Raw genomic sequence first — 20,032 nt, forward strand, 5'->3', positions numbered from 1 at the left:
GTGTTCAAATATGTGAGCCTATGGGGACATTTCTTATCCAAATACGATACAGCCCATCTCATACCCATTGCTGTGTGTAATCTTGTGGGAATCAGCAGTCCATCCCTCATCTATGCCTTAAGAGGGAGCAAGCTGAAGCAGAGAGGGGCTTTTGAGACTTGGGTGTAGCTGGCCCACCATTGTTTCTTGTTCCTCACCAGTCCCATGGCATTGCAGAGTTCAAGGTAAAGCAGGAGATGCTGGTTGGACTGAGGAACTGAGTGTCACAGAATGTCACTGGGCTTCTGGCTTAGGAAAAGTAGGTGCTTCCCTCACCAAGAATTTGGTGTTGAAGAGACCTGAAGGATCATGTGCCATCTTAGGATGGCAGCCTGGTTAATATTAAGACTCACTGCCTACTATATAGCATAGACTTCCTTCCGTTCTGCCCTGGTATATGCGTTATATTCCAAGTCCTCCAGTTACTCCGAGAGCTGTCTCTCCTCATGGAGGTGCCTATTTATTTTGCTATTACAAACAAACAGCCCAGGCAAGACTTGGAAAATGTATCTCAGCTATACTGTACACCTATCGCTATCAGTCCATAGGAGCAGGCACATGTGTACATGCATACACATGTGGAAATGCACACACACACACACACACACATGACATGTGCTTGTGCACATACACACAAAGATGTGCACACTCGTAGCCATTTCTACCCACTCTGGACTGTATTCAGCTATATCACCCAAGCAGAGGAAATAGTCCCAACCCCTGGAACCCACAGGAGGCAGCTGCCGGCTGTTGGATGATCTGTCAGTTGTCCAGCCAAGCTGACATACCTCGAAAGGGTGTGAACCTTCAATGGGTCTAAAGACAGTTTCCCATCCGCTGCAGTGGTTGCTAAGAGCTGACATAGGGGAGATAGAGTGGGGACGATGGGTAGAGAGCTGTAGCTATCAGAACTGGGCAGTATTGGCCACCATTGATCAATCCATCAATCAAAAGCCCCCCATTAGGAACATAAAAAAGTAAACAAGCTGAACCATGTAAACAAAATACGTATTTTCTCTTTAGAAGCCTTTTATCATCAGAAGGAAATGATTTATTTTCTGTCTTGGTTGATCAAAACTCCATTCAATGTTTTATGACCAAATCAGATTTTCCGAGTATAGAAAAGATGGAGGGGGGGGGGCAAATAACACTTGGGATTTGCAGCTATCCTTGGAGTGTAACCATGTTAGGAGTCCCATTGTATTGAATGGAAACTGAGACTCAGTGTCAAAGCTACTAGTTCAGTGTATATGGGTCCTGCAGGCCTGACCCAGCTCTTATCCTGCTGGCAAGACTGTTCCAACCTTCTACCTTTAAGCTTATCAAGCCAGAGTCCTCCAAGTGTTATTAGGAACAACTCAAGGCTTGAAAACTCCATTCTTCCCCTGCATTGGTGAGTGAGTTTATAGAAGACAAGGCAAGGAAAGGGTGAAGCGCAGGCATCCTTAGAGTCAAAGCCTAACTGGAGTCTTTCTGTGGGAGAGTAGAAGCTTCCAGAACAGAAGCCCAGGGATGCTGGCATTGGGTGGTCAAGATTTCGTTTCACAAGCTATCTTTTCTGGAACCATCAAACCTGCAGGGTCATCCATACCTTATGCACACGCACCTGTGCACTGTGTTTGTGTGTGTATGTGTGTGTGTGTGATGGATTTGAGGTCAGGCTAAAGAACTGCCCTTGACCACACCAAATCATCTCATTGTTGACTTGGGGAGTATATCTGATGACTGGTTTAATTAGGAAAAACAAAACAAAACAAGAACATAGACTTCAAGGCTGGAGAGATGGCTTAGCACTGACTGCTCTCCCAGAGGTCCCGAGTTCAATTCACAGTAAACACACAGTGGCTCACAACCATCTGTCATGGGATCTGATGCCCTCTTCTGGTGTGTCTGAGGATAACTACAGTGTACTCAAATATGTAAAATAAAAATTCTAAAACAAACAAACAAACAAAAACCCATGAACCTCTGACACTACCAGGGTCAAGTCTGAAGGGCTGTTCTAACCTGAGGGCTCTGGGATGGACAGATCCTCTCTTGTGACTGTGCCTTCTTCACATCTGTTTCTATGTTCTCTTCCTGCAGACATTTCCCTGAGAACACTCCTTTTTAAAGGCACTTTGCACTAATGCCCCTGATCCCTATTACCAGGGAAACCAACCATCCTGCCTGACAGTGGCTGAGTGTCACCCAGCCTTTGCAGTGACATGTGCCATTCTCAATCACAGCTCCGTGGCTAGATCTGGTCACATGCTACACCCCAATTGGAAACAAGTCTAACCCTGACATTTACTTAGAGGTGGAAGACTAGATATGTTCCGAGAGAGACACTAAGGATGATGGATCAGGGAGAGTGCAGGAAGGCTGACCAATGTACAAAGGAAGAACACCAACTGTAGCTGAGGACAGGCAGCCTAGGACCCTCTCTACTCAATGAGGGGCCTCCTTGGGCAGAGCTGTTGTTATAAGGAATTCTACCAGTGCACCTCACCTTGATTTTCCATCTTCTGAGCTGAACTTACCTCTTTTCTGTCTCCTATCTATATTTACTAACCTCTTGCCTCGGAGTAGCTGGCCCCTGGTAGACCAGATGACCATTTTCCTGGAATAGAGAGTAATAAAGAGATTTCAGATGTCTTTATTTGGATCTCTATAGTTTCCATGCTTATCCGTTATCTCCCAGTGGCAACATGGGTATGGATTTCCATACACTGTCCTCTTAGGGCATATCATCCACTAAAGGACTTCTTTATGAAATTCTCAGGGCAGATGGCGCTGTTTAGGTGCTCAGGTGAGAACAGATGAGGCAGCAGTTTCCTCAGCACCTTCTGCGGCCTCTCTGGATGGCATTGCTGTCTGTAGAGTGTGCAGTTGGCTAAAACAACCAAGCCCCAGATGTGAAAGCGTTGTCACCAAGGCCCTTGCGAGTGGGGGCGTGGGTGGGAATCACATGCTATGACCTTATGACCAAGGGGCAGACAAGGCAGGAATTTTAGAAAGCATGTCAGCTTGAATGTATGGGGGGCTTCTTTTACCACTGAACCCTCAGTATGACCTTAGTTTTAACCAGAAGACAAATGGAGACACAGAATCTGGGTAACTTGCATTGGGTAAAGAGTTGGGGTGTCAGCAAGCTAGTCCGGTTCCAGACTCTGGGACCCTCCTCACCTTCTGCTAATTCTTGATTGACTTACCTATCTATTCTTTAATATATACCAATCGCTGTCTCGTTATTCCAGACCCTATGCTGGCATTTCCAGCTATGACAGACACCAGGTGTCATATTTATACCAGTATTGAATGTAACTTGTACTTATTTTCTACAACAAAAATGATGTCACTCATTTTTTTTTCCCCTCATATTGCTTTGGCCACTAGGAAGCTCATGTGTCCAAATCACAGCAAACCAGTTGCAGTTGGGAGTTAAAGTTTTAGCTTTCTAAACTTTCTTGTGGCCCAAGTGTTCTATCTCAGTTGGATAAATGCTTTTATTGTAAAGCCCGTAAGTCCTCTCAGGAAGAAGGCTGCATAAAAATGAGGACTTTACTGCCTTAGCTTTAGATCTCTGTGAGAGAAGAAATGTTTCTCCAGGCTCCAGCACGCCCCAGTTGATTCCTTGAGCCATGGCTAGTACTGTTTGGGAGCCCTTGGGAATAGCTCAGGGACTCTGAAAGGTCACATCCACATGGGGGGGGGGCAGAATTTGCTCAAGTCCTGCTCCTGGCTTTGGTGCCAGGTTCACACTTGTAGAGTGGCGACCAGTCCCACCCTCACCTGAGCAGTTAATAAAATCTATTGCTCCTGGATGGATTTTTCCTGCAAGCTAGAATTGATCTGTCCTCTCTGTGATTTGTGGTGATGGCAGAAAACACCAAACACTACCGTGGCTGAGCCACTTTGTGGAGGTGGGAGAGGAAGAGGGGGCAAAGAAAAGCAAAGCCAAAGAAATGTACCAGCAAGGCTTTGAGGGCATAGAGGGCTGGTGCTGCCCGGATCATTTTATATGATTCATTGGGAATAAAGTGGATCTTATTAACATTTTAATAAAGAGAATCTTTTTTGCAATGTGTTAGAAGGGGCTGCGGGTCCGGGTTGCAATCCCAGTTCTTAGGGAAAGTGGAATCAGCTGGCATTGCCCAGCCTGATTTGTGAGGCTGGGCCCCAGGAGTCCAAAAAAAAAAAAAAAAAAAAAAAAAGGAAAAAAAAAAAAGGCAAGCCAACGTGCCGCCTCCTTGCTCGGAGGGGGCTCTCTCCCTGCGAGGTGCTCGCCCCTATCTGCCATGCAAAACGAGGGAGCGTTATGAAGGAATCCGTCTTGTAAAGCCATTGGTCCTGGTCATCAGCCGCTACCCAATGCTTTCGCGATGCTGCCGCTGATCTATTTGGGAAGTTGGCTGGCTGGCGAGGCAGAGCCTCTCCTCAAAGGCTGGCTCCCACGGAAAATATGCTCAGTGCAGCCGCGTGTGTGAATGCAAACGCCGCCAGGCGCTTCTTCTAGTCGGGCAAGATGCAGCTGAGAACTCCGCTCACCCTGTGCGTTCTGCTGTCCCAGGTAGGGAATGTGAGCCGCAGTCAGCGCGCTCCCACCAGCTTTCTGCATTCAGATCGCCCTGCTTGGTGATGCCCAGGAGCGATCAGAGGGTCGCCGGGCTTCTGCTAACCGCTGTGCAGAGACCCGACTAGCTCAGATGCGAGGTCACCCCCAGCTCCGATCCTAGAGGGGCCTGGCTCCTCTTGCCGGTTAGTCTCGGCGTGTGTGTGTGTGTGTGTGTGTGTGTGTGTGTGTGTGTGTGTGTGTGTGTAAAGGGGAGGACAGAGCCTTTTTGCAAGCAAAGGCGACATTCTGGCTGACATCAAGTGGGGTAACTTTGGTTTGCCTCCTTCAGAGGTTCATGCATCGGATACACACTCCTTTCGAGGCGACTCCTAGGAATTGTGCTTGCCCCGTAGCCCTGTGCCTTAGCCCGGAAAGAGCCATTCGGTTGGGCCGGCTGCCGGGCTGGGAGAGGCCGGAGCTGGCATCACTGACTTCCCGGGGCGCTCGTCCTCTCTTCGCCCAGCTCGACTGGCGAGCTGCAAGGCACCTCCCGCCAGCGGATCTCCGCAGCCCGGCTGCTGCTGTCTTTCAAAGCAAGGCGCCCGCCGCCGCTCTCGCTTTGAGGTCGTCCGGCTCTCCAGCTCCAGGCTCCAAGGGGCCTGAGCACGGTCCCCTCTCCATAGCGCAGGCCCACTACCCCCAGCCCCTTGAGCCCCCATTGTCCAGACAGCTGGAGCTCCTGCCCAAGCCCAGGCTGCAGCCTCTGTTGTCTTCCCCGGGCGGGCGGGTGGCGCTGAGCATAAGGAAAAGTTCAAGCCTCCTCACCAGGCTGCAGCTGCCTAGCGGATAACCCTCCAGATCGTTGCGGTGCCAGGGCAGGGTTGGCAGAGCAAGGGGGGCATGCTGGGGCTCTCCTCAGTCCGGCTGAAGCTCGGAGATCCCTGGAAGTTTGGGTGTAGGAAAGCACTACCTAGAGGACAGGCCAGAGGCATTGGAGGCTGAGGGGGCACGCCCAGCCCTCCTCTGGGGACTGAAGCTCCAGAAAGCATACTGGCATACTGGTTCAGTCCCTCCTTGTCCTTTCAGGCAGCCTCTGGGACCTAGAGCTAGCAGCCTACAAGTGGGTGCTTGCAGAAGTGCAGGGCAACGCAGAGAAAACGAAGGAGGAGGGGGATGCCTGGGGCATGGGTGTTGAGTTTCTGTGCAGGATTCTTGGGTGCGAGTGGACGAGGCACAGGGTTGAGCATCGAATGGGAAAGAGGAGAGGAAGTCAGGGTTCTATAGGAAGCTTTCTAAAGGGAGCTGGCTGCTGGAGAGGGGCCGGCACCCCCAAAATGCAATGACCATAGAAGCTACCTGTGTATGTGTCACACACACACACACACACACACACACACACACACACAGAGAGAGAGAGAGAGAGAGAGAGAGAGAGAGAGAGAGACCCTGCTAAGAGTAAGATCCTTATTGCTAGGCAGGCTCTCCTATCCTGACTTCTGACATCTCCTTCAGTGGACACACAGTCGTGGGGTATACACAGTTGTTCTTTTCCACCAGAGGTTTGCTTGCTAGCTAATTCCCTAGGGCCCTGCTATGGAATCTGTGTTTGAGGCAGCTTCCCACATCTCCAGGGCTCTAACTATCCCTAAGGCAGAAGGTTGTGTGTCTCCCAATTTACTTAGGTGGGGCAGAGCGCACCTGGATAGAAAGATTTAGACAGATTCTTTATGCTCTCTGCTGCTAGTACAATCACCACGAGCAAGTCGTTCACCCTGTCTGAGCTCCCAGGTTCTCTACAGTAGAAGAACCAATTACCATCAGCCCTGGAACTGCTGGGTAGACCAGGCAGCATGCAACAGGCAGCCCTGGGCAGTGTATTTCACAAGTCCCGCCTCTCTGGGAGCCCTTGGCATCTGGGGCAGGAATTCTTGCCTTACCCGGGACTTTTGTAGTCCTCCTGTCTTAGTTTGTATTAGGTTCCAGGGCACATCCAAAGTGATGCTTTTCTATGAGCAAAGCAGACTGTGGGGGTGTTCCGGCGAGCCTCTCCTGGGGTTAGGGGCTTCCATCCGGGTACCTCTGCAAAGCAACCCCTGTGTCTTCTCCTGCAGGGCCGGCTAGCCCAGGCAGCTTTGAAAGCACACTCAGTTGCTTCTGAACTGGAAATAAGTGGCCAGCCCAGAGGGGCTTAACTCTCACTTTGATTGTCTTGCATAATCAGGACGTTCATCTGCATGAGGGTAGTAACTGATGTTCTCCTGGCTGAAGCACCTGGAGGGAAAAGTCTCCACCCCATGCAAGGTGCAGTTGAGTTCACCAGCAAGAGGCTTAAATGCGGGGGGGGGGGGGGGGGGGGGGGAGTTCTTTGTGCCATCAAGAAAAATGAACACGTGTATGTGTGGTGGTGGGGGGTGTATGTCTCAGAGCCTCTGAGTCAACAGACCCAACCCAAACTTTCCTGAGGCAGAAATAAAACAGAGGAAAGACAAAAACAATGTGAAAAGGCAAATTACTCACTGCCCTGTGGAGCTAGGGCAAGCCTGTGTGTGTTTTTCCACGAAGTCCTACGTACAGCAGGCACTGGGCCCAGCTTGGAAGCTATCAGCCTCTGGCTGCTCATTGGCAGATTTGCCACCTTCCACATTTGCATGGATTGGGGGTGGGGCTGGGGGGGTTCTAAACAATAAGGACTGGAAGACCGCTTTTCTCCCCCTGGGTGTTCTGGGAAAACCTGTCCCGGAAGTAACAGCTGGAATTTGGCCACGGACACAAACGAGCAGAAGTGTGAGTTAGAAATTCCGCCGTGGTAGGGATTGCCCACTCCCATGAGGCCTCGCTTCCACCCTGCCCAGCTTCTCACAATGCATGAGCAATCCCCCAAGAATTAATTTCTAGGGAGTGGCTCAGGTCTTGAGACTTGTCCCTCCACGAGTTCCCAGAAGTATTCCACGGGATTCTGTCCCTTGGTTTAAAGTGGAAAGTTCCTCCAGAGAGTGAGAGTCTTGCCTTTCAGGACTTTAAGTGAGTCTCCACATCTCCTCACAGGGCTACCACTCTGCCCGTTCTATTTCAAGAGCTTGGTTCATGTGCAAAGGGCAGGGACTCAGAGTCTGAGAGGCCACATCAGCCTGTGGCTCCCACTTACGGCAGCCTGCACTGTTTCAGAAGTTCTGGGGAACCAAGGACTTAAAGTGGGCAAAGTTCACATGTCTAAACATTATTATAAATATTTTTAGCAAGTCCCAAAATAGTTTAAATACACCAGCCAGGCTGAATAAGTGGCCTGGATTTATGTAATTCTACCCTGTTACTGGAAGCCTCAAAGGTCTTCTTAGCAGATCTTCCTCTTCTACCTCCTCTCTTCTAGAAGGATCCTCTGTGTGTTAAAGTAAAATCTCATATATATATATATATATATATATGATTTTATATATATCCAGCCATGGTACTATCTTAAGGAATTAGGACTTTGATATGACAATCCTTTGGTCACCTGAGGTTAAGTCTCTAGATGAAGGGGAAGTTCAGGTCTATCTAAAAGCACAACTATCCGAGGAGCCCAGATAACTTCAATTTTATGGAAGTCAAGAGAAAGACAAAGCTACGATTTCTATCCCTACCTGACTGACGGGCACATTATCTTAACAGCCTCAAATCGTTTTGCGGTTGTGTGTGTGCACACACATGCCCATCTCTGTGTTTTGATCTTGTTTTGTACCTGATGAAAATTTTCTCCAGAAGGGGGCTCCATCCACAGCCTTTCAAAATTCTCAGCCTGCAGCTCTGATTCTGGAGAATCCATGTGAAGCAAAGCGGGTCCTTCAGAACAAGACTCTCTATTGCGGATTTTCTGCTGCACACGGTCCTGAACGGGAGGTTCTATTACCCCCTCACACTGTCTGTTCATCCTCCTCTCTCCCCTTTGTATTTATTGTTGTGGCCTCTGTGCTGCCTTCACTCCTCCATCCTGCCTTCCTTGGAGGGCAAGTGCAGGAATCATTTTCAAAGGACTTTGCAGACAACACATTATGGGCTATGAGGAAGTTCGAACATTTGCTGGCATTTTGAGTTGGGTCAGATCTGGCTTTGGGCTTCAGGCAGCAGAGGCAGAAACCATTCTGTCTGGGAAGGAAGATAATTTTTTTCCCCAAGACACACCATGCAGAAGAGTGAATCCCCCGGTCTCAGCTTATGCTCCAACACCTCTTGAAAAGGAGAAGGAAATACTCGTCTGTCATCCAATCACAATGACCAGTCCAGTAGAATCAAATCAAGTAACCAGAGGCTTGGGCCCTCCTTCCATTTAGCTGTCAGCAAGGTGTCCAGACGCCTTGGAGAATCTGCCTCCGGAGGGATGCTGCCAACACAATTCTCCAGGGCTTGTCTCCTCTGCCACCACAGATGTAGGATGGTGGCTCTATCCTGGAGCTAAGGGAGAGAGTCACTCTTCTCTCCTGGGATAAGACTAGTGAAGAGAACTGACATCTGAGACTTGTCCCCACCTAGGCAGAGCCCAGTGGGGGAGGTGGACTGGTGATTAGCAGTCTGAAGCCCCTGCCATCTGCTTGATGGGATCTGTCCCAAGATTTCACTCTGGCTTCTGGACTGGGATTGCTGACTGGCAGTCCCTGGTCTGCTTGAACCCATGGAGGCAACTGCTGCCCAAATCTTTTCAAATTCATGACATCAATACCTTTGAATGATGCTTCTGGTTTCCTGCATTTCCCCAAAGCTCAGTGGTCCTGGCTATTTAAGCTCTCTTTCTGTGTGGTGCTGGTTGGCAGAAGCTAAGCCACTCTTGCCACTTCTGGGCAGAACCTGCTTTGCACTTGGCCAGGAACCTCCCCAGCCCCTCCCCAAAATGCAGCACCCACTATAGGAATTCAGCCTACTTGACCTTATCACTGACTGACTCTGCTGTCATAAACTGAGGCTCAAGCCAACCAACATGGGTAACTTCTTAGTGATGTGTTACTTTGAAAGGAAGTTGTGCAGGGATGGGATATTGGCCCTGAGGGTAAGAGTATTGTGTAAGCATCAAGACTTGGGTTTAAAATCCTCCAAACCAATGTGCCTGAAACCTCAGCGCTATGACAGAGGGAGCCAGAAGGATCACTAGGGCTTGGTGGCCCCCCAACCTACCTCCAAATTCAGTGAGAAAACCCATCTCTAGGCAATAAGACTGGGAGTGACTGAGCAGAACACCCTATGCTCTCCTGTAGACCCTGAACAAGTACACACAAGTGTGTACACTTGTCCTCCTGCGTGCGTACATACGTCACACACATTCACATCATAATAGTGGCACACAGTAATGATGATAGTGAAAGGGAGGAGCAGGTGACTTTGGATCCCTGTGATGAAATGCACAGATGTGGGAGTAGGTACCAAGATGACCCCCTTCCTCCCTCAGAACATATCATCAGTGCTCTTGGGGATTAACAGTACCCAGACCGAGCACCCTGCAGCACTGAGTCACTGTGAATCCTGGTATGTTAGAGATATGATATGTGACCTGTAATATCTTACATCCTCAAGATCCTCATGCATCAGCAGCCAGGGGGCAGGAGCAGGAAGCCGAGAGATCACATTCTCGACTGTGAGTCCAAAGCAGAGAACAAACAGAAGTGAGGCAAGGCTATGAACCCCAAGCCTGCCCCAGTGGTATATACTTCTGCAAGGGTGCATCAGCTTCCCAGACAATGCCCCCAACTGGGATCCAAGTGTTTGAACCCATGAGCCAATCGATGGAGGCTATTTGTCATTCAAACCTCCACACTACTGGTAATGTTCCACATCTGTCTTGAACATTTGATACGTACCGTGGTCTTGAATACAGTGTCAGTGTTGTAGATTTTGTTCTCTGGCTCCATAAACACTACAGTAACCCGTGTGTCTCGTCCCACTGTTTTGGGCAGGCCTCTGGGAACTTTTTGCCATAACTACAACTCCCAGCCACCAAGCCCCAAAGGAGGGTAAAAATAACTACACAATCCAGAAGTAAAGTGATTTTTTTTCACTTCCAGCCAAAGTCAAGTTCTTGAAAATTACCATTAGCAGTAGGCGTGTTTTGGCATGTCACATCTAACTTCAAAGACACCGTCCAGTGTCACCAATCTTCTGCAGAGGCACAAAGACGCTGTGTCTCTCAGATGAACACAAGCCAGGCTGGGTGGAGGGTAGAAATCCTGACACATACCTAGGGAAGGGCAGAAATGAGCTCATCCTCCTGCAGAGCATGGAGACCTGCAAAGGAATGTGGCATCCTGCATCCCTGCCTCCATTCCCCAGGCAGTTGCCTCCCTCCCAGGTGGGAGAGTACCGTTTCTGTTGTGTGATCCAGGACAGAGAGGGTAGCTTGGGGCTCCTAAAGCATGTGCTTTCGGATTGCTGTAGAAGCCATAGCTCTGATGGGCTGGGCAGGCTCACCCTCAGCTGCCATGAACTGTGGGCATTTGGGGACATCTGACTCATAGGTGACAAGTTATAGCCTGTGGGCCGGTTCCTGCCTGAAGCATGTTTTTATAAATAGTTTTCTTGGACCGAAGCCACACCTCTTTCGTTTATAGAATTGTTACGGCTGCTTTGTGCTTTAACAACAGAGTTCAGGCTGCCTGGCCCTCAATGCCATCTGTCTCTTTGCAGACGAAGTCAGCTGGCCCTTGAGTTAAGTCAAAATTACAGGCAAAGTCGGTGCATAGAGACATTTCAAAAGGGCGTGGCGAGGGTTTCAACCATCTGGGACTCTCCCTCTCAGGCCTCAGGACTGAAATAAAGTTTTTCTTTGGAGAATTTACTTTGGAGCAGCATGCCTAGAGATACCTGGGATTTCTGTGACGTCTACTGTGTTTCATGTAACAGTGGTGCCTTTAGGGTCCTGCTGCTAATATGGCCAATTCAGTTTCTGTTCTCTCGGGGCTCTCTCCTTGGCAGGGAGGAATCAATATCAATTAATGAATAATTTAAAAGCAAGACAACCACTGTGAAGGAAGACAACGCCATTGTGTGAGGTCGCACCACCATACACACTGCGCTTGTCCACTTTTTATCTCTCGCCCCTACTGAAATATCCACCCCGTGATGGCCCATGTTGCTGTCAACTGATTCCTTCAGGCCTGCATTGGCCCACAACAGTGCCTGGCACAGCGTAGGCACCCGGCAAACATGAATGGATGAACAGATGGATAATGGAAATAAGAAAGGCATCAGACCCAGATAAATGGTCTAGGAGACTTCTCTGACAGCCTCATGACAGAGCTCAAAGCTTCAGGAGGAAGAAGCTGTAGTGAAGCCTAGGAGAAGGTGGGCATGGGAGAGGCATTCCAGGAGGATGGCACAGACTGAGAGTGAACCCTGTGTACAGAAGGAACCAACCCAGCCTGGGCAGTGGTAAGGGGTGTGGCCAAAAGGTAGTAAGCCCTTGGGTCTCTGTTGATCACTTCAAGAATTTCAGTGTTTGTTTCCAAATGATGGGCAGCCATGTAGATCACAAAGAATGACATGGTCTGGTTTCTACTTTCAGAAGGCCATCCAGCTTCCGGGCAGCAAATGTCTGGAGGGGGATATGGCTGGGAGAAAACATTATGGGCCTTAGCTCATGAAGGGGAGGCACCTAGAGAAGAGGGGACAGGACACTTAGGAAAGTGGTTAACAGCACTTGCAGGGAGAGCCTGCAGGGTATGGGGGTACCTGGCTTTGATATGTCATACACGGGCTGAAGGGGAAGGGGCCCTGCTTCTGTTCTGGCTTTTCTAATAGGAACTTGCCATTCAAAGAAGAACATAGGCACTTGATAATAGCTGAGCCGTGAGTGTATGTGTGTTGTAGGGGTGCTAGCCAGACCATGTAGTGCATAGAGGAACATCTGGACACCATTAGATGGTTGTCCCCAAATCCTGTGTATACCTGCCTTGGGGAGTGCACCTTAGGAGCCTGGATATGTTCTTGATTGGAGTGACCCAGACCTGTGCAATTAACCAATCTCTGAGACTTTTCATGCAAAAGACATTTGGGAGAAACCTTGCCAAGCCTTTTAATGGTTTTGTGAACATTCAATAAGCAATGCTAGAAATATTTCTAAAATAATGATCTCCCACTTCCAGAGTCATTTGACGAAAGCTAACAAGCCTGTCTTCCAGAGTAAGGTGGGTTGGTACAGCTTCCATGCTCTGAGCACAGGGTAAGAATATCCAACTAGATGCCAGGCAATGGGGATCTGTCAAATGCCTCACAACTGGATCTCTCTCTCTCTCTCTCTCTCTCTCTCTCTCTCTCTCTCTCTCTCTCTCTCTCTCTCTCTCTCTCTCTCCTCTCGTCCCCTCTTTCAGAAAGAATCTAAACCATGTGGTTTGCACCATTTGACCATTTCTGTAGTGTAAATACTCCCACTGTGGGTGGTTTTTACCTTCCAAACTGTAAGTTCCCTAAAACATCACAACGGGTGTCTCGGAAGTTATTATTAACTGACTCCCACACACCATGAACTTGGAAGCTATTTCAAGCCTCCATCTCATTCACAGTGCAACCTTTAGCAAAGAAGCGTCAGTAGTCTCATCTATGAAATGGATCAGCTTCTCATGTGGTTGAAAGATGGGCATAGAAGTATGAGAGACTCTGTCTCACAAACAAACAAACAAGCAATCTTAGGTGACCCAGGCATGGTGGCACATGTCTGTGATCCTGGCACTCTGGAGGCAGAGGCAGGGAGTGCTGAAAGCTCAAGGCCAGCCTGACCTACATAGTGAGGGTCAGGCCAGCCAGGACTACCTGATGAAACTCTGTCTCAGAACCAGATGAGAGCTTCCAACAAATCCCAAATAAATGGTACCTGAGAAAGGGCATATGGCTTCTACATGCATATACATATATGGCCTTCATGTTGAGCTTTATCAACAGAACTGTCTCCTCAGTTGATGGGCATTCTTTTGAGCCTTCTGATTTTGGGTGAGCACACATCTCTAGATACTCCTTTACCCACTAGATCACCATACTCTGTGAATGCCCTGGGTTGTTACCTTAGCCTTGTTATTGACATAAAGCATCCACTCCGTTGAGGTAATAGGTAGGCAAACTGAGGTGAGAAGAGTCTCTGTAGGGCAGCAGATGGAAGGAAAGTGGGGCATCTGAAAGAAATGGCCCTTGCCTGCTCATTCAGTAAGTCATCACTGCCAAGCATCGGCTAAGTGTGCAACACCCTTCAAGGCCCTGGGAATGCAGAAGTGAGGAAGGTAGACCAGATGCCTTCCAGTGACTAGTCACAGTGACACAGCTGAGCAGGAGAACATATGCTGTCTATCAGGGCAATGAGTGAGTACTGTGAAGTATGACAAAGTAAATGAGATAGAGAGAGACAGTGAGAGACAGAGAAACATGGAGAAGGATAGACAGAGAGACAGAGAGACAGAGAGTCAGAAAGAGATAGGAGGGGAAACAGAGACAGAGAGACAGAGATGAGATAAAGAGAGACAGACAGAGACAGAGAGAAAGAAAGAGACAAAGAGAGAGAAAGAGGGGGGCCTACAGCTCCTGCCATTCCTGTCTGTTGGGTCCTGGGTAAGAGATTACTATATTCCCATGTTTTCTTAACTTACTTCTGCCACCCTCTGAGCCCCATGATTACATGGTTTACTTTCAAAATGATTCTGTGAGTTTGTGGAGAACAGAAATGGTGCTCAGTGGATGGGTGTTGAACAATTAGAGTCAATTGCAGCCTCCCATCCAGCTTCGGACTGTGGGTTGGTTGGTTGAATTCATCTAGAGAGATTCCACTTTGTTATTGTTGATTTAATTCATCTGGAATAATTCTAAATTGGTATTGTTGACATACAATGGAGATGAATTTTACTCAGTGGTTGGGTTATAAAGTCAGGGTTTAAAGCAAGCACAGAGTTGTCATTAACCTTGAAATCTTTGAAGTTGCCCATTAAGGTGCAGTGTGCGTGGTTTTGTGTATGCAAGCCTGTGCTGTAATCAATATGGAAGAAATGTATAATGCATGCATCCATGTACAGTGCATAACAAAGAATACAGGCAAGATATAAACACACAACACTTATTTGCAGTTGGGACATTGTTCTCTTTCTTTCTGTCTTGCTTTTCCTTGTTGAAAGAACCAGATTTTAAATGGTAGTTAAATGTGTGCATGTTGAAACTCCTTGTGATCCCTTAAGCTGGGCTTCTAGTCATATCTTCTGCCCCTGGGTATGCATCAGGGAGGGCAGGAGAGCTGTGAAGGCAGAAACAGGAGCAGCAAAAATGGCTGTTTCTGTGGTGTTGAGGATGGGGGAGGAGCCCTCTCTGTGTGCTTTTGACTATGAGGGACCATCTCCAGAGCTTTGAATGAATCAGCTTACCACGTCTTTGTAATGACAAATCTATTCTGATCCCATTGCCCATATGGGAAAGACCCTGGAGGCCTGATAAAGGTCACACAGCTTTGGGGTGGAGACTCAAACTCAGTCTCAAACACAAAAGGCCACATGTCTTATGAGTCTATGCAATGGAAGGAACTGTTCTGGGAGAGGCAAACCTAGAGAAGCAGGAAACAGGTTAGTGGTTGCCTAGGGCTTGGGAGGGGCCAGAGGGAGGGACTATGGGGATATGGGGTTTCTTTAGGCTGCTAGGAATGTTTTGAAATGGGATTGTAGTGTGATACACGCCCACCAGTGCTATGCACATATTCCCTAAGCCCACAGCAAGGTATATTTTGACATGATTTGTGTCATATTGATTGTTATCAATGACATGTAATTAGACAGAAAACCAAGCAACTCTGGGTAACAGCAGTCTGGGCACAGGGCTCTGGATGCTTGGTGCCCACACACAGGACTTTGGCTGCTGGCACGCATCATGAATGGTCCCATTGCATTTTACTTCCATGATCTTGGAAGCTGCAGAAAATGACTGTATTTGTCACCCTCCCTTATTGCTGTCACCAAACACTGAACAAGAGGCATTTTGAGGAAGAAAGGGATGATTTTGTTTCAGTTCACAGGTACAGTCTGTTGTGGCTAGGTGTCATGGCGGCTGGAGCGTGAGACTGCTGGTCACGTGGCATCCACAGTCCAGAAGCAGAGAAGAATGCTGGGTTTCGGGGATTCAGTGCACTTTCCTCTTTTTGTTCAGCCCTCGAGCCCTGTGCAGCCCACAAGGTGGCGACCACCCACATTCAGGGTGGGCCTTCCCTCTTCCTTTGAACCTCTTCAGAGACATCATCACGGGCAGGCCCAGTAGTGTGTTTCCTGGGTCATTCTAAATCCAACTGATCTTGGAAATTAACCACCAGTTTCCTGTGCCCTCCGTTACAGAAATAGAGATGGTGTGAGAAACTTGGTGCTAGCAGGGTGGCAGCACCAAGATGGAGACCTAAGTAGTTTGGGCCTACATCTCACTCTTGCTAGCAGCTCGGATCCTGCCTCCCACTCCCTCGGGCTGGATTCATCCAATTAAAGTCACCTGCATGACCGAAAGTGGCGGGTAACCAGAGCCCATTAGGAACAAAGTCAGGGCTCTCCACATCTGTTTTTCTGACTTGTGAAGTACATTAAGGATCCTCTTCATCCACCGGGTTGTTAGCCCAGCCCAGGCTCTCTGTCTGAGGGGCTGACAGGAAACCTGGAGGAGAAAGAGGTTCCTCACCCCAAGCAGCTCAGGAAGTGTAGGGTGGAGTGGAAAGCAGGCCCGAGCATGGCACACTTGGTGCTAACAGGTTTTGTCCTTTACCCTTCTCCTTGCTAAGAATCATTAGACTACATTCCTAAAGCTAGCCCCAAGGTAAATATCTTAGTTTGCCACTGACTCATTCCTAAGACCAAACACTAAGGTTCAACAGTCGACATTCACCGTTTGGCTAACATGTCCAATCAGGATTTACCAATTCACCCGAGCAGACTTCCCCACTATTCCCCTAAAAACCCCACTCCTGCAGAAAGACCCTCTCTTGCTATTTTTTCTTACACTTGCTGCTGCTTCTACCTTTGTGGCACCCCTGCCCAACACACACACACACACACACACACACACACACACACACACACACACACACAGCTCACTGATTTCCCTTCTTGGGTAATAAGTCTCATCTGAGCTGAGAATTTAGTGTGTGACTATGTACTGTACCAATTCTAGAGGTCTGACCTCTCTTCCATGAGGGCAGGAAGAAGAGAGAGGAATGAACTTGATTGGCATGCTAAAACTGGAATTATGCTCAAGTTGATGCCATGTTCTCCAAGGATTTAGGATTTACTCAAATCAGCAAGAGCTATGGCCTTGTGTCAAAGACTCAGACAGGTTTGGCAGTGACAGAGAGGGGATCTAAGCCTCATGTGGGTCTTGTGCTAACAGACAGCACCTCTCACTTTCCCGTGTAACAGAACCACCTCTAAACCCCCAGAGTCCTGCAGGTCCCAGGGCTCCACACTTTGAAGATGACTTTCTTCGCCCTCACAGATAGGTTAGCTCTTTGCATTTTTCTCCTTAGTGTTTAAGTGCACAGTGACTGTCCATAGCCATGCATAGAACAACCAGAAAGGGCGGCCAAGGGCTGGTTTCTCAGCCAGGCTCAGGTCAGTGTGTGTGTGTGTATGTGTGTGTGTGTGTGTGTGTGTGTGTGTGTGTGTGTGTGTGTGTGTGGCTTTGTAAAGGCAATGCTCAGGGGCTGTGTGTGCCTTCCAGGGTCTTCAGCTTCAAGGAACAGGTATAGTTGGAATGGCCACTAATGGCTGGGGACATACAACTTCAGAGCTCTGAGTGGCGTGTGATAGAGCCTATGAGCTTTGTGTAGTTTGGTGTGTATGTGTGTCTTACTCATTGAGCCACCTCATTAGCCTCTTTTCTTCCTTCTTAAAAAAACAATGTATTTTTATTTTATGTGTACAGGTATTTTGTCTGCATGTATGTCTGTGCACCACATGCTTGCTTGGTTCCTAAATGGAGGCCAGAAGAGGGCATCAGATCTTCTGGAAATAGAGTTATAGATGGTTGCTGCCTGCTATGTGGGTGCTGGGAATGAAACCCCGGTCCTCTGGAAGGGCAGCCATCTTTATCACTGAGCCATCTCTCCAACTCTCTTCTTCTAGTTCTTAAACATTCCCAAGACGAAGTCAAGCCACGTGAAGGTTTGATCCTGTTCTCATTGGTCAGTTTTCTTGGTGTGCCACCATGTAGTATGCTTTGAAGAGACACTGGGTCCACAAGAGAATATGGTTACATCATCTGTGGGAAACTCTGCAGTGGCCCAGAGAAGTCAGCCAAGCAGAGGTCAATGCTTTTTTTAAAAAAGAGCATTTCTGAGATCTAAGTACACATTTGAACTTTCAAAGAGGAGTTCTCAAAGGCTGCACCCTCTTCCCAAACCCCTGGGTGTAAGGAACTCTCTGAGGAGCTTCAGTCATAGCACACACAGTGGCAGGCAAGCTGCCAGCATCTTAGATATAGGCCTCTGGAGATCTGTTCTTAGTTCGGAACCACCTGAGAGCCTCAGAAATAGCCTCTGGTCTGAATTGAGCCATTGGGGGTGGAGCCAGAGCTCTGTGTCTATTGTAGTTTGAAAACTGGAAGAAGCTTTTGGAATGTCTTTGAGTTTTGTGAGCCAACCCAGAAGAACCTTTGGGTGTTATGGTCAGTTCCCAGAGATGCCATTGGTGGGCAACTGGTCCTTCCAGGCACCATGCAGTCATGTCTGGAGACTCTCACAGTGCAGGAGTGGGGTGCTGCTGAAAAGTGGAAAGCAGAAGCTGAAGTCATGTTGTTGTGCAGCAGCTTACAATAATGAGAAACATCCCCCACAACCATGAGACTGTTCATTGCAACCCAAATTACGGTCAGCCAGTCCACACCAGCCCCACAGCACAGCTTCCTCTGTGTCCAGCAAAAGCAAGGATCTTTCATCTTTCCCCACCCTTTTATCCATAGGGACCAGCTTCTAAAGTCAGGTCTGTGGAAAGATACCTCACAGCAAACTGCCATCTGTGTTTAACTTTTTTAGAGGACCAAGGCGTTCTCTGTGGCTCATTCACCTGTGAGAAAACTTGTAAGATACTTTAATGATGCCAGAGCATTTTAGGGAGCTCAGGTGATTGATTATAAAGAGTCAGACAGAGGAATGCTAGGTTACAGTGGCAAAGTTGGGGCAAAAGTGGTTAGTGTGAAATAGGATGCTATCTTCAGGGTCTCTGCACCATGGGATAAAAGACATTTCGATCTCTAATAGATAAAGTTGTTGATCAGTTGACCAGTGATTTTATACTTGGAAATGAAGACATGGAAGACAGCTGAGGTCTAGGCAGTAGGAAGAGGAGGAGGAAGTTACAGGAAATCAAAGAAGAAGATAGAGAGGTGGCTTTTCTTACCTGTCTTGAATGATGCCTGATCCATACTGGGTGCTTCTGGTTGTCACTATGGGGGTCTTTCTTCACACTTTTCACCTAGAAGCAGCAGAGAGGAATCCTGTGTGTCGGTTACATGTATGGTTGGAAGGAGGTTAAAATGGCAAGATATTAAGTCCACAGTGGGAGAGATAGAACCCAGCCAAGAGAAGTTAATGAGCTTGGGAGAAACTTAAGTCCAGATTCAAAGGATAAATACTCAGAGCATGTTCAGGAGGCAATGGGGACAGTTCTGAGGGTCGGCCAATGCAAATGCAGGGTTGTGACATTGGATTGGTACAATGGGGTGGTTTCTAGTAATGGTATTGCTGCTATTTTAGCCACAAGACTTGATCGCTGCGGAAGTGCCTGGCAGGACACCATAACCATGAAGAGTTCAGGACCCAGCCAGGGTCCTTTAATCCTAGCACTTCGGAGGCAGAGGCAGGCAGATCTCTGGGTGTTTAAGGCACCTAGTCTCCAGGATGCCAGGGCTACATAGTGAGACTCAGTTAAACCCTGGGGAGAAAGCAGAATTATGGTTTGAACTCCAGCCCTGCCACTGTTGACCTGGATGTCCATCTGCAAGTGGCTGACACTGGTTGTACCTCGTTAGGAAGCTTATAAAGCAAAGGCAGTGACACCCAGCTGGTATCATTGCTGGGGTATCTTACTATATATATTGTATACTGCCTGACAAACAATGACACCTCAAAAAATGACTGAATTTGGTTGTTTCTTGTGTGGAACAGACAGGATGTTTTTGCCACTAGTACAACCTATCAGCTGTAGTTTGAATTTTCCCCAAAACAAGTTGTGGATGACTTGAGTTCAATGGAATCATGTGGGGAGGCACCCAAGGGAGGAAAGAGGAACAAAGGGACCAGAGACCCAAGGGTTCTGTTATTTAGTTGGTTACCATTGTGGTCCTGGGGCTTATATTTCCTGAGAACCTTCTGGAGCTGGAGTACAGCATCTTCACTAAGCATCTCGCCTTAAGGACATGTGTACTCTAGCCTTGATGCCTCATCTCTGAATTGATGTTGTTTGAAAGCTGCACCAGATGTCATCAGTTTTGAGACTCAAGAGCAGC

General features: G+C 48.2%; 1 protein-coding gene across 1 annotated transcript in view; it reads left to right on the forward strand.

The window, feature by feature from the left end:
* Positions 1–4,441: 4,441 nt before the first annotated feature.
* The window catches only part of CDH13 (cadherin 13), a 961,236-nt gene continuing 945,645 nt past the window's right edge, over positions 4,442–20,032 (forward strand). Inside the window, exon 1 of the mRNA XM_080936858.1 lies at positions 4,442–4,591. Within this exon, the coding sequence (XP_080792984.1) occupies positions 4,547–4,591 (45 nt within the window). The 5' untranslated portion in view covers positions 4,442–4,546. The remainder of the gene's footprint in view (positions 4,592–20,032) is intronic.

Source organism: Micromys minutus, assembly GCF_963924665.1.
Source record: "Micromys minutus genome assembly, chromosome: 24".
Classification (NCBI taxonomy): Eukaryota; Metazoa; Chordata; class Mammalia; order Rodentia; family Muridae; genus Micromys; species Micromys minutus.